The sequence below is a fragment of the Furipterus horrens genome, unplaced genomic scaffold (genome assembly GCF_987537825.1).
Source record: "Furipterus horrens unplaced genomic scaffold, mFurHor1.1.pri manual_scaffold_1, whole genome shotgun sequence".
NCBI lineage: Eukaryota > Metazoa > Chordata > Mammalia > Chiroptera > Furipteridae > Furipterus > Furipterus horrens.
In genome coordinates, this window is record NW_028327171.1 from 180,612,507 (window position 1) to 180,627,354 (window position 14,848).

General features: G+C 32.9%; 1 protein-coding gene across 1 annotated transcript in view; it reads right to left on the reverse strand.

The window, feature by feature from the left end:
* Positions 1-602: 602 nt before the first annotated feature.
* The window catches only part of COL5A2 (collagen type V alpha 2 chain), a 142,248-nt gene continuing 128,002 nt past the window's right edge, over positions 603-14,848 (reverse strand). Inside the window, exons 46-54 of the mRNA XM_090281585.1 lie at positions 13,214-13,321; positions 12,672-12,725; positions 10,420-10,527; positions 9,942-9,995; positions 8,820-8,927; positions 6,718-7,009; positions 5,147-5,334; positions 2,985-3,224; positions 603-2,300 (exon numbers count right to left, since the gene is read on the reverse strand). Coding sequence (XP_090137711.1) covers positions 2,154-2,300; positions 2,985-3,224; positions 5,147-5,334; positions 6,718-7,009; positions 8,820-8,927; positions 9,942-9,995; positions 10,420-10,527; positions 12,672-12,725; positions 13,214-13,321 — 1,299 coding nt within the window. The 3' untranslated portion in view covers positions 603-2,153. The remainder of the gene's footprint in view (positions 2,301-2,984; positions 3,225-5,146; positions 5,335-6,717; positions 7,010-8,819; positions 8,928-9,941; positions 9,996-10,419; positions 10,528-12,671; positions 12,726-13,213; positions 13,322-14,848) is intronic.

Genomic DNA, 14,848 nt, shown 5'->3' on the forward strand with positions numbered 1-14,848 from the left:
AACAAATTAAAAAAAAAAATTTTAAAGATCTAGATTTTCTATAGTTGGAGCTTATGTTTTTGACTTGAGAATCACTGCATATTTTTGGCTCATCTATCTGACCTTGACAACCAGTATAGGTTGGACCTGAAAGGAGTTTTAATGCAAACAAAACTCACAAATGTCTTTATGTATATAAATATTAAAATTCAAGATGTAGAGCTCAAATCAAAACCAATTTGGGGAAAACCATGTTGTTAAATAAATATTAAAATAAAACTCTGAAAACATAAAGCTAAATTCATATGTGGTACACTTTGAGACATATGGTTTATTATCACAGTTTATTCAACCATAAAAAATAAGTTGCTTTTCTCTTTTTATCAATAATACTACCCTGAGATTTTTAAGGGCATAGACAATGATAATTAGTGTCATGTTTCTTCATGGGTGATGTTGCAAATTGATTTTCATATATTAGCCAGTATATACACAATGGAAGATATTTGTTGTTTTATCTTTTAAACAAATGGTGAACAAAGAATACCACAATACCTTACTTTTCACTATTGGAAATGAATTGGATCTAATACGTTCAAAGGAATTCCACAAAACAAAAACCATTGACATGACAAAAGCGTGCATTTAATTCAATGCTTTGCAGAGATACATGACTGAAATTGTGTGCATGGCTTGTCCTTTGGGATGTTCCCAGCTGTTTATTTTTAAAAGAAAAAATAAAAATGGAGCCAACAAAATGCAATTAAGGAGGAAAAAAATTTTGGGGACACAAGGGGACCTACATGTTCTGATCTAAGAAACATGCATGTATTACAAAACATTCCAGATACAGTATGACAGATGAACAGCGGAAAAGGCACTGGAACAACGCTCCCTCTTTCAGAAATGGGCCAGTCTAACAGTTATGCTTTCACAAATGGTATTGATGAAACCATCTTTATTTTTAAAAAATTTTATAGAAGGAATTTTAGCACCATCATTAAAGGAAAAATAATACATTTAGCCCTGCCTATCTCCAGTCTTAGAACGATAACAGAAGCATAGCACCTTTTAGTATCGAAAATATAAAAAAGAATAGTAAGTCCATCCCAGCTTCTAGAGATGAGGTAGCTCATGCTAAGAAATGTTGGGTCATTTTTCCTATGAGAGTTCAATGGCCAAATGTTCTATTTCCAATCATCACATTTGATTAGAGTCAGCTCCACAACTCTGAGTTTCTAAATCTTTTTCTTCATTATAGGCTTCAAGATGATGAGATTGTACCTATGGAAGACTCTCAACTTTGGGTCCTGGACATATATGTTTATAAAGTTGTATGTGTAATTTTTTGCATTCAATGTCCTCTTAAACAAAAAAGTGCAAATGTATTCAATGGTATGTATAGTCCTGTAACTTCTATCTATATTCATAAACTGAATTAAGAAGAAAAGATACCTTTAAATTTGAATGAGAAAAAAGTCTAAACTTACCACCCTTTATAAAATCTAAGATCACTTTGTTTTCAAAAAATTCAATTGAATATATATTATTTAAAAATACCATTTAGAACAGTGAAAAACTATTTTTTCAAGATTATCTTTAAAGAGTCTCTATGATAGTTACACAATATCAAGACATGCATGAGGGTTTCAGTCACAAGGATGAACATTTTGATTTCATTTTTAATTGATAATCTGGGTATAAGAGGTCACAAAAGGGCAGTACTTTCTATTTTTCAAATTGCAGACAAGTGAAACAAACATGTGTTGTTATTTTATATACCCCACTCTTTAAGCTACCTGCCAGGAAGAAGAATTTTCTCATAAATATTAAGCAACTTTGTCATTACATTGAAATAAATTGAAGAAAACAAAGATTTATTTATTCAATCAGTTTACTTTTTTAAAAGGTGGTCATTGTCACTGGTCATCTTAAACCTAAACTGCTGTATTGAAAAATATTTTAAATCAATTGAAACTTGAGGACTGTAAGTAAAATAAATATTATGAAGGATAAGGAGGCCAGGCACTTAAGACCATATATACAATGCTGATGCAGAATCAGCCATTACTTCAAGAGTCTCAGGATCAGCTTTAAACAGTCAAAGTTCTTGTGAATGGTGGTAGTCATTGATGGTGAGGGTGTTGCTCATTGTCGATGTATCTCGGCTTGCTTTACACAAAACAAACTGGCCCAATTTCAATGCCAAATTCTTGGTCTGTCCCACCAACATCCACAGGGGCAAGATCTATGATGGGTAAGCGTGCCACATTCTGTGTTCTATATTCAAAGATGGTCTTGCCCATGTTTCCATTTCGTTTCTAGAATTAAATTGTGCAACAGGTTAATAGTATGTAAAAATTATTCCAGAGATGTTAGACATCAACTTCCAAGCCAATTTTTATGATGTGAAAGCAATGATTTTTAGAGCACCATTTAAAAGAGCGCTGCTAACAGGGTGAGGTCCTAGCAAGACTGGCAGGCATTTCTTGCATGCTTTAAACTGAGGAAATGCCTTTGTTCTTTTGCAATTTCCCAAATGGGCACTGACAAAGAGATTATGGAAGCCTTTTTGCTTTCCACAAATAAAATTATAATTCATCATTAAATATTTTCCTTTTTTCTATCTAGATATGCAAGTGAGGAGACATACAAATCAGTAAAAATATAAGGTATTTCAGATTGGTTATACATTTTACAATCAAGATATTTTAAGCATGAAACTAAAATTAAATAATAAAGTAACTTGCAGGAGAGCCAGAGTGAGTTTGCAGAAGAGCTGAATCAGATCCCAAAGACCCAGGCTTTCTTTCTTGTGCTCTATCAGCACATCTACCATGGCCCATGTACTAATACATATTCAAGTTTACCCTAAAGAACAACTATAGACAAAATGCTATTCTATATACAGGGTAAAATTGTCCCCACCTGTAGTGTTGTGACAGTATTTTTAACATAAATAACTTTTTTCTTTAATCAGATCGATACAGATCAAAAGTACTTACAGAGCAAGTATCTTGAAGAACTATATATCTGAATCTAATGTTTCCTTCTGCTTTGATGTCTAAGTCATTTGACCCTTTGAGAACTACAGCTTTCTTGAGGTTCTTAGCTTGATCATCCATGTAACCAACACTGTTTTTACAGATGTAAGTAATATTCTGTGAGGCTTCTTTTGATAAAAGGCGCAAGAAGGTCATTTGAGTAATGGCTGCATTAGGTGACTGGTGGTCTCCATAAGCAAACTAGAAAAACACAGTGAGTCTTTGTTATATGCAACACTTCAGGGTTTCACAGGGCTGTTTGTTGATTTCAGATAAATCAATTTTGAAGAGAATTACTTTTATTCTTCCACATATCAGTATATTATTGTACTTATACAAATATTTTTAAATTGTTATAAATATTCACAAGTAAGAACCTCTGTTCTTACTACCCCAAATGACAGATGAAGAAACCAATGATAATTATACTCATCAGAGAAAGTTTATATATTTTTAAATCTGTTTCTCCATTTCTTTTTAAAAATCTTATTATTTTTTAGAAGTTATATACTTGAGCATTGGCTTGGATATTTAATCATGTATCAAGAATAACTGTTTTTATTGTTAATTATAATAAGAATTAGGACTTAATAATTTGTATAAAATGTTTTTTTTTAATTTCATCTTTATTGTATTATTTTTTCTATTACCATTTAGCCCCCTTACCACCAGCAATCACCACACTGTGATTCATTCGTAGGAAATATAAATTACAAGTTTTTCATTAACTAACAAAAACAAATGATCAAAAACAGTTTCCTACAGATGCTTTCTTATTCATCTTTTACTTTGAGCTTTATTTTCAATGCTTCTTTTTGAGCTTTTCACACAATATTATATTAACTAAATTACATTTCAATTGAGTATATGTAAACTAAAAATTTTTCTGTCCATTAAATAATGTTAGATCCTGTAACATGCTCACATTGTGTTTATTATAAACATGAGTTCTGAGGACAGATCAGGAGTAGAGATAAGAAAATTTTAGAGTTAGATTGCCATAAAGAGATCCAGGATGAAAAAAAGTTGCAAGATTGGTTGAGAATCTAAACTCTGGATCATAAAAGAATCCTAGAAGAGACTGGATGCAGAAAAAAACTAATATAATTCATATAATTGTAAAAATGCATTATTTAAATAATACTACCAAATTTATAAAGAGATTTAATTATATAAATAACTAATACAGTGATTATCTAATATTTATTCATAACTTACCATGTACTAGATACTAGTAAGCACATTATATTCACACAAGACTAAGAGGTAAATATTATCACCCATACTTTAAATTTTTTTTTAATTTTTACTTATTTTTAGAGAGAGGGGAATGGAGGAGAAAGATAGGGAGAGAAACATCAATTGGTTGCTTTTTGTACATGCCCCACTGGGACCTGAACCCACAACCTAGCCATGTGCCCTGAGCAGGAATCAAACTGGAGACCTTTCACTTTGTGGAACAATGCCCAATCAAATGAGTCACAGTAGTCAGCTCTGTCACCTGCACTCTAAAATGAAAAAATGGAGGCTCTGAAAGGTTAAGTGACTTCCTACTGTCCCAAAGTCAGTAACAGATCTGGGTAGCACTCATTTAGGTCTCCTGATGGTAAATACAATCCCACTCTTTCAACTGTGGCAAGATCCCATCAAATATACTACTCCACCGTCAGTGTGACATGTATTAAAGAAACTAATGATAAAAATAAGTACTTTTCCACATTGCAACAATGGAAAAATTATCATTCAAAATTTATGTTAATTAATTGCCCAAAAAGGCCTTTATTTATTTATTTATTTGTTTGTTTGTATTTTTCTATTACAGTTGTCCCATTTTTCCCCCCAGTTCTCTCCCCTGTCCTGCTTACCTCTCCCCTATCCCACAGTTATTCCCCACCCTGTTTTCCATGTCTATGGGTCATTTATACTAGTTCCTTGAATAGACCATTCTTGTAAAATTCTGTTTATGCCATGATACCAGAATTGCAGCTAATGAGAATATATGACTTTATAATTAACATGATAAAATAAACCTGATCAAAAATAGCATAGTTCTAAATAAATACTAAGGTACAATAAATAATAAAAAGCAAAAAATATAATTTTAAGTAAGCATATTAAATTACCTGAGAGCCTCTATTCATATCAAGACCATACCAAATAGGCTTTTGGTCAGGAGATTTGCTGGTCCACCAGGTTTTACGTGGTATATTGGATGGGTTTGCTGAAATACATGTTTCTCCTGTTTCCATGTTGCAGTAAACTTTGATTGCATCTTCAACAGATCCCTGGTTAGGATCAATCCAGTACTCACCTATTTTCCAAAATAGAAATATTTGCTAAATAAAGTGAATTTCAAACATGATTATGAGTCCTAAAAGAATTAACAGAAGGTCTGAAAATGTGAACTCATTGCTTAAGGAAATATTCTACAGTGAAGAAAGAAGTAACTGTCATGCATTTGGTTCCTTTCTACAAGCACTGTTCTGAGGCACTTCGCCAAATCAAGGCTCAAGACATGCATGTGAAGGAAATATCATTATCTCTGTTTTATAGATAAGAAAACTACCCAAACAGAGATAACTCACAGTGATTAAGTGACTTTGCCAAACTGGATGTGCTCCCATTAAATTTACAAAGCCAATATTTTAAAGCAAATTGTAATTGAAATGTAATAAAATAATACATTGTCAAAACTATGAATAAAGTATGAGTCGACCTACAATTAGAATGTTATAAATAACCTCACTGGTCCTATTTAAAATTGACCTCATAAATAAGAGATACTTGAAATAGGCTATATACCAAGTTAGTACTTGGTGCTAAACATATAGTTAAATAAATACACAAATAAATACATATTTGTGCATATATCTGTGTGTACATTTTTGTGCATAAATGTATACTTTTTATATGTATGTATATATGATACATATCAAAAGCTGCATTTAAATAAAATGAAGGAACACTGGTGGGATGTAAAGTAGAGAGCTGAGAATCACTTTGCCTAGTCTTCAAAGTTAATTTTAGCTGTCCTCAACATCATTTCAAAGTTAATAAAGCTCTTAAGCATTTCATAGCTTATTCTTATGTCCTAGAATCCCTCTTCTCCAGGTATTATTAGGTTAGTAAAAATTATAGAGTAATGCAAACTTTAAGCATGGTTTATGTAACTACAACGAAAAGACTATTTAATTCTAAAATACTTTAGGACATCACTGTAACACAATCCTGCCAGCAGATATTCCTAAAGTGATATTCACAGAACATTAAACTACATGAAGGAATTTCATAGTCAACTAAGTTTGAGGAATAAAATAAACTTATTCTACTCTTGATGACCCAACGATATATGTTAGCATATTAAATCTCTGAGAATTCATGCAGGTAAATAAACATTATCGTTGCTTAAGCAAGTATTTTTTACATTGTATAACCATGAAATCACTAATATTTTAAGACTTCTGGATGGAAATGGAACTACCATGAAGATATTAAATCATTAATAGGATATGTCCTCTATTATAGGACTTATCTCACCCCATAATTTTTTATGTCATTGACTGTTTCCATCACTAAAACACAAACTCTGTAACATGTTCACCATTTTATTTCTTGTGTCTATTTTTGGAATGCAATTGACAATAACACAACCAGAAACAACGAACATTGCTCAGATGGGGAGCTTTCTACTCACCACTTGACTTTGCAGAATGGCAAAGCTTTAAGTCATCACATGTCCGAGCTGGATGCTTTTTAGAGCCATCAGGGCTGCGCATGGTGTCAATCTGACTACTGAGTGACTTCAGGGTGGCATGGACTCCAGGGTCAGTTTTGTTTTTGTCATCAGGAGCCGCCTCATCTTCAGTGAACTCTGGAAGTGGATCTGACATGCTCTCATCATAGTGTCCCATGATATCCCCAAGAGCAGCCGTAAGGTGACCCGGGGGACCTGGAGGGCCAGGAGGTCCAGGCTCACCAGGAGGACCCTAATTTAAAAAAATTTAGAAACACATTAACACATTTTTAAATTGTTTTTCTATTGGACAAAAGGCACTGATGAGATTTGGTACACAGGGAGTTACAATGCAACACCCCAGCTCTATGGTACTGAGAAGGCTGTGACTCATGCCTTTTCTTAACAAGATTATTCTGGCCTGCCAACCTCTAATGTTCCAAGGATGATAAATGATGTGTAAATATTTTTCAGGTAATATATCTGCAAGTTAATATCTGAGATACATGAAGATAAAAGCAGAAAATATGTGTTCTGATGTTTACTTTGAAGATGCAATATATTTTGTTAAACATATGTAGATATGTATATTCATTTACAAATGATTTTGGGCAAACCACAACTAAAATGTTTTAAAAGGGGATTTATGGACAGAAGGTGAAAGAGGAAATACAGAAAAATTGTGGGTCCTAGTTTTATAAGAGTACACATCAATACCACAGAAACTCCTACAGGAAATACCCACAAGACAATTTTTCCCTATTTCCAAATAAGGGGGAAAGCACAGGATGTCTTTTCTATGTGCACAAATTAATGTGTAGATCAAGATTCTCTGTACTAAGCAAAATTAAAAAACGTTCTCTTTAGCCCTTGTATTAACAAAAATAAAGAGTTTTCTTACTTTTTTTTTTGCCAACAACAACTATTGGAGTGAAAGGGAGACAAGCACCAAAAGTGACAGAGGCTTGAAAGTGGGCCCTTTTTTACTAATTCCCTTTTGCATTTTCCCAAGGAAGAACTCAGCAACTTGAGAAAATGAGCTGACAACCTGAAAAGGTGTGTGGTCCACATCTCACATGGGGAGCACAGTCCTGGCAGTGAGAAGGCAGGAGTTCTAATACAAGCTCTGTCTATTGCATGTCTCTGGACAAGTTGTTTCAACCTCGAGTGCCAACATTTCCTCACCTCAAGAGACTGTTAAATCTGTTTTTTTTTTTTTTTTTAGAGTCACATCATGATTCCATGCATTCCTTCAATCTCAGAGGAATAATTTCTTTTTTCTATCAAGGACCAATGAACCACAAAATAAAGTCAATCAAGAGCCACATAAGTCAGAGGTATTCAAATTCTATAGCTGTTTTCCATTCACAGGGAAATAAATTGAATATATTCCTCTTGACCATAGGAAATATAAGGTTTTTTGATTCATACGGTAAATAATAAATATTTGGTTTAATGGTATTGCCAGTAAGGGGCATAGACAATAGATAGGGAAATGTAATTAAGACCAAAAAGGAAGAAATGCCAGAAAGGGAAGAATAAATCATATACACACCTGCACACATGAACACACACACATGGCAGGTATGTGAGGATGTTTCCCAAAGACCTGAAGAGTCAAAGTCTAATACAAATTTAGCTTTGCATAATCATTATACTCACTGAAATCCTTTCTGAACGTCATTTTCAATAGAGAAAAACTTTAATTTCATACTCTTTATAGCATTTTCAGGAATGACTATATTCATCAAATCTCACATTTAGTATATTGTCATTTAAAGCAAAGCAACGTTTTCATAAGTTCCATTACTGCTATTTGCTCTCATTGGTACCACATGAAATCAAGTCCTAGGTAGCTTGGGCTCTAATTTTATATTCTCTGAATCAACTATATTAAAAATATTTAAAATAGTTACTTATACAGACAAGCTCTTGTGTGACTTTTAGGTTTGTTTTCAGAGGTCCTTCAATATCTTGTCCATCATGCTGCACAGACATTCCCTGGCTAGAATCCAAGTTCTGAGAACCAACAGTTATTTGCATACGAACCCCTTTGGTTTTACCTCAGGTCCTGCTTCTCCGACACTGCCCCGCACACCAGGGGGCCCAACAGGTCCAAGTGGTCCCGGGTTCCCTTCTTTACCTGAAGGGCCTACTGGGCCTGGAGGACCCTGCAAGAAAGAAGATTGTAGCTTAGATTCTACGAGAAAATTTTTGCTACGTCTTCCTCTAACCAAACTATTTTCATTATAGATCTCTCACAATGATTTATCAGATTCAGGTTCCTAATGATTAAGTAATGGAGTTCTGGCACATTCTAACACTTAGTACTTCATCACACATAAATTACCATCCATGCAAGGTAAAAGACCAGTAACAGTTAAAAACTTCAATGGACCGGTCATCTACTGTTATTACTAGTAGGGGCTGTTTCATCCAGTCTCATGTATTGTAAACTTAATTAGAAATTCAATTAACTAGAAGTAAGAAAATGACAGAAGTTGAAGTGTTTGATATAAATATAAATTAAATTTGTGTGCTTATACAAATCTCACCATATCCTAAAAATTTTAATACTACTGTTCTAAAAGTTAATTATGATTTGTTTATATTATATTTAGATATAGCAGAAATTATAATAATTTTCCTAAATAATTATGCCTATCACTTGTCTTATGATAGTAATAACCTATTAGAGGCAGCATTAGTACTAACATAGAATTTCTAAAAGCTTCAAATATTGGCTTTATTTCATGGTTTGCTTTCAAATTAATCTTAAGCAAAATATGTCTGAGGAAGTTACCACAATTACTTAAAGAAAAAATATATCCACCTTCAGAATATCCAGCTTCTGTTTCCACTTCATGGTAAGTCCTATTATATCATCTCAAAGAGTGGAGGTTTAATGGAAATTTCAATGAACACAGCATAAGAAAATGAACCAATGGGTGAGTATATTCACCATAGGAAAGAGGCTGAAATGTGAGGCCATAAATTAATATGTCATATTTCATGATATTTCTACTTAAAGGTAATTGCTGAACAGTTTGTCTCATGCATTTGCTGCCTGCTTCAGAGAATCTGGGCAATCCCAGCTTGGATCCATGAGACTGATACACAAGATCGAGCAGTATATCACCAAAAGCATTATTATTTACATCTACAACTTAAGTTGTTTTACTTACTCTTGGGCCAAATGGTCCAGGGATTCCAGCACTACCTTGTTCACCATTTGGACCCTAAATAGGAAAAAAAATTTAATATTACCAAAATATATACATCCCCCATTTGCCAGTCTCAGATTGTTAAAATAGGATGTTACTGATATCGGTGCATAAACTACTTTCATAAAGTCCTCAATCGCTACATCTTCATCATTAATCAATACTAAAGATAACTCTAGGAGTAATGGTGTATATATATATATATATATATATATATATATATATATATAAATCCTTTTGTTTTATTGCTTTCCTACAAAATTATAGCCAATATATGGGTAATTATATTGAACAGGTATGTAATTAATTATTCATCAAGACATTCTTTGAAAGGAAAATAAGATACAAAAAGTCCATCCATTCTATAGACAAATGTTCATGCCAAGAAATCTGTGTATTTTCACATGGAGGGCACATAATAATTAAATAAATTACTTACAGGAGGTCCAGGGAGACCTTGAAGACCAGTGAAGCCTCTGTGACCCTTCTGGCCTCGGTCACCTCGGTCTCCATGATCTCCTTTGTCACCACGAGGTCCTTGGGGTCCCTAAAAATAGGGTCATGGCCTGTTTAAACTACAATTTACTACAATTTTACCTTTTACGATTGTATTTACTTTGAATACTGTGTTTTACATGAACTATAATATTTACTTATCTAAATGGAATCAGACCTAGAAATGTTTGTCTATTTTTCTCAAGAAATAAAGGTGATCATTAAAACATAACATATATAATAATGTTTGCCCTCCATTTATACTAAAATGAGGTATTTTAATTTTGGTCTCACCTATCAGAAACAGTCTCAAAAACTATATTTTATATACTTGGCAAATATTGTTATATAAAAATCTTATCATCATAAATAGATTCTTTTAAATCAAAACATGAGTTCTTATTTACTTATGCTACCTCTAAAAATAAAATGCTCATTAAATTTGCATATGCAGGTAAACTGGACATGACAGCTAGGACTATTTTTAAAACTGGCCATAGTGGAAAGCTGCTAAGAGAGTAGATCTTAAAAATTCTCATCACAAGAAAATAAAATTTGCAACTATGTGAAATGATAGATGTTAATTAAACTTCCTGGGGTAACCATTTCACAATATATACATATATCAAATCATTATGTGGTACACCTTAAATGACTATAGTGTTATGTGTCGATTATATCACAATAAGACTGGGGGTGGGAATAAGAAATTGTCAAAAACCTGTTTGAGCAAATGAAGGAGGAATATCATCAAGCTACTCTCCTTTATAGAAAACACATACACACACACACCACACACACACACACACACACACACATCTATGTTATCCTCAAATCTGCAATATCTGTACCCAAATCCACCCATCTTGATCCTGAGAAACTAAAGAAAAACCAATAATTAAGAATCTTATTATACGATAGAAGCTACATTGAGAGAAGAGGTTAAAATTATCTGATCTAACTAAATTGGTCTTAGGCTGCTTCCTTCCTTCCTTCCTTCCTTCCTTCCTTCCTTCCTTCCTTCCTTCCTTCTTTCCTTCCTTCTTTCCTTCCTTCTTTCCTTCCATTCTTTCTTTTCTCTTAAGTCTTAGGCAATAAAAGCAGCTTTGGAGGTTCAGTGGTTCACCATAAACTGAAAAGGGGCTGGGGCCACCAACTCTAGGGGCAGCTTCTGTTATTTTCCTAAAGAAGAATTGAAACTCTATCAATCTGACTTTGGAGAATGAAAGATATCATCAAATAGATGGGTTCTTAGGTTAATTTTTCCCTTACTAGTTTTTTTGTTCTTATTTTGTTTGGGTCTTTTTTAAATTTTACCTTGAATGTCCTAATCGTCAAACAGTATGAAAATCATTTTTATACTAAAAGCCAGGCTAGATCTCAGTAACTTTTCATATTTTATATAACAATGTAAGTTAAAATAATAAAATCATCCTGAATGTTTTTATAATGTTAGAAAAGTTCTTTTGTTTCAAAATTGAAAATATATTAAACTAGAAAGCACCTACTTATTTTTATCAACTGAAATTCATTTAATCATGGAAAACAAAACCACATTGTTTTTATAACAGATTAAAAAAGATTTCACTTCACATGCTATGGAACTATATGAAGTCTTCTCCAGTCAAGTGCAAATCAAAGCTGAGAATTATGATTTAATAATGGGCCATGATTTTAAGGCTATAACTGATATTCATAAATACAGATACCAATTTATATAACGGTTATGAAAGAGACTGCCTGTAGAGATGATTAATTCATGTTAAGTATCTGTATATTAATCTTTAACCTGGAAATAACTGCAAATAGCAAAAAGAACTGAACATATGCAGTGCAGCCTAGCTGAAAATAAAATAATATTTGTATAGTACTTTCAAAAATTACAAAGAACTTTTAAACACATTATCCTATGTGATTTTTAGAAAGAAAGGTCTATTCTTATTATCTTGGAAGTAAAGTGTAACTCTATAAGTCTTCATTGATTATTTAAAAGAATTCATGGTTAAATTCAGAGGAGCTATGTTAAAATTGTAAAAACAAACATGAACTCCTGCACGTTATTTAAAAATTAATATTTCTTTCCAAAGCTTGAGAAATTTGGTAATTTTAATTTATAAATCTTAAACTGTACTTTTTCTTTAGAAGTGTATTTTATGAAAGAAGACATATTTTTTTAAAGAAAAATAGAGAACTTACAGGTAAGCCACGTTTCCCAGCTCGACCAGGTGGTCCTATAGGACCCCGTGAACCCTAGAAGAAATTTTTACAAAAATTGGTATGTAAAAAAATGCATATACTATGTAGATATAGAATTCAAGATACATATATATTTGTAGTTGGGTATTTATTTATGTTTACATTTATCAATGTATACTCTTATGGCTAATTAATGGAAATCAGGCTTATGTCCCTAAGCATGTGCTCACTATAACTCCAATGATACTTCTATAATCAATTTATTAATTGACTTCACTGAATGATTACTTAGTTAATTATGGTAAAACATTACTTAAATTTAATATGATTTTCTATAAATCACAACATTTTTAGATGATCAGAATTTTTGAATACCTGTTAGAAATCACGTGTTTTCCTCAAAGACTAACACAAAATTAACTCATAATTAACCATTGTCATTCTTTTTTTAGAGTCCTTAATCAAAGGCACATATGTTTGCACGCATGAATATCCAGAACACTGACTTTTGTATCTATCAGTATGGAACTGACTGTCCTTACCGGGTCTCCTCTTGGTCCTGCATCTCCAGGAGCACCAACAGGGCCAGGGGTTCCGGGGGCGCCCTGAGAGCCTGGGAGACCAGCAGGCCCAGGATCGCCACGATCACCCTAACAAAAATAACCATGATATTATTTTTTTGATATTTATTTTAAAACAATGGTATTCTACATGCCCATGCTATTCATGATTAAATGGTACCTTTTTAAGAATTTAGTATTATTTACTATTTTACTTATAATTTACTTAAATAGCTTATTTATTTATTAACAAATCAAATTGGAAAGCAGAATTTAGCATGGAGTATCTGTATTCTTGGAATAAACAAAGACTTGCCAAAGAGTGTGAAAATAAAATATTTTAAGAAAACTGCTTTCAACTCCATATTTTCCAGATTGGAGCACCCTTCCCCACTCCTCTTAAATAATTCCCCTTCTCCTATTGTATGAAACAAAAGCAGACATCATACAATCTGCAGTCTTACTGTGGTGCAATGCCTCAAGGAGTAAACACCTCTGGCACCAAACTAAGGAACTTTTCCAGAGTGTATAGTTTACTGGAGAATAAAGCAATGGAGTATTGGGGGGGGGGGGGGGGGAAGACTGCTTTTTATTTTATCCAAGCGACCCAATTATGACAAGAATCTAAATATTTCTCGTCTTCTTAAGTAATCAAAAGTGAGATAATTGTTATATGAGCCTGGATTAACACAATCAATGGAGTCAGACCATTTTCTCTGACAGAAATTGTCTTATTTGACTGGTTAGTTTGGCAACTAGGATAAATTTGAGCTATTAGATTAGGGAAAAGACACATTATACATTGAACAAGTTAAACTGGCAACTCCCAAGATTTTGAAAGAAACATACTGAAAACACATATGCATTCAGGAAATACCAAAAATGACCTCCTTTGCAATTATCTAAACTAATGGTTAAAATAAAATGTGATGAAAACTTAAAATCCACATAGGGATTCATAGATATTCAGAATTATACCAGGGCATATATCAGTAAAATCTTTGAATACTAATGCACTAAACAATATATACTGACCAAAGGAAAAATCCAAATGCCAAGAAAATTTACATTCATTGGCTTTATAAGTAGCTGGCAGGGGGTATCCCAAGATTTCTCAAAACTCTTTCTTCCTCTTTCTGAGTACCTACTAGATTCTTTACATATGTGATTTAAAACACAATGTATTGATTATATTTAGAGTATTCAAAAACTGAGGTTCAGAAAATGTGTTCAAGATCATGTAGCTAGCTACTTCAGTAATCCAGATTCCAGTCCAGGTCTGTCTGGATTCACAGTCTGTTTTAATCTTACAGTGGAAAGAGCCATGACATTATAGTAGGCATTGGAGCAGGGACTATTTCTGATTTCTGTGCATTAATATGTAGTTGGAGGCAACTGTGTGACTGCCCATAGGGACTGAAGCTTCTGATAATGTTAGGGATGTTTCCAGTTCAGTGTATGTCTAATTTAAAATCTCATGAGGAAATATATAATACTTAGAAAGCTACATGGTTTATTTCTTTATGGGGCATTCACTTTAGTAGGTAAATAGAGAAATTTAGATGTCTCATAGCTCCTGTACTTTTGTCAGTGAGTTTGAAATTTAGACTACTTTAT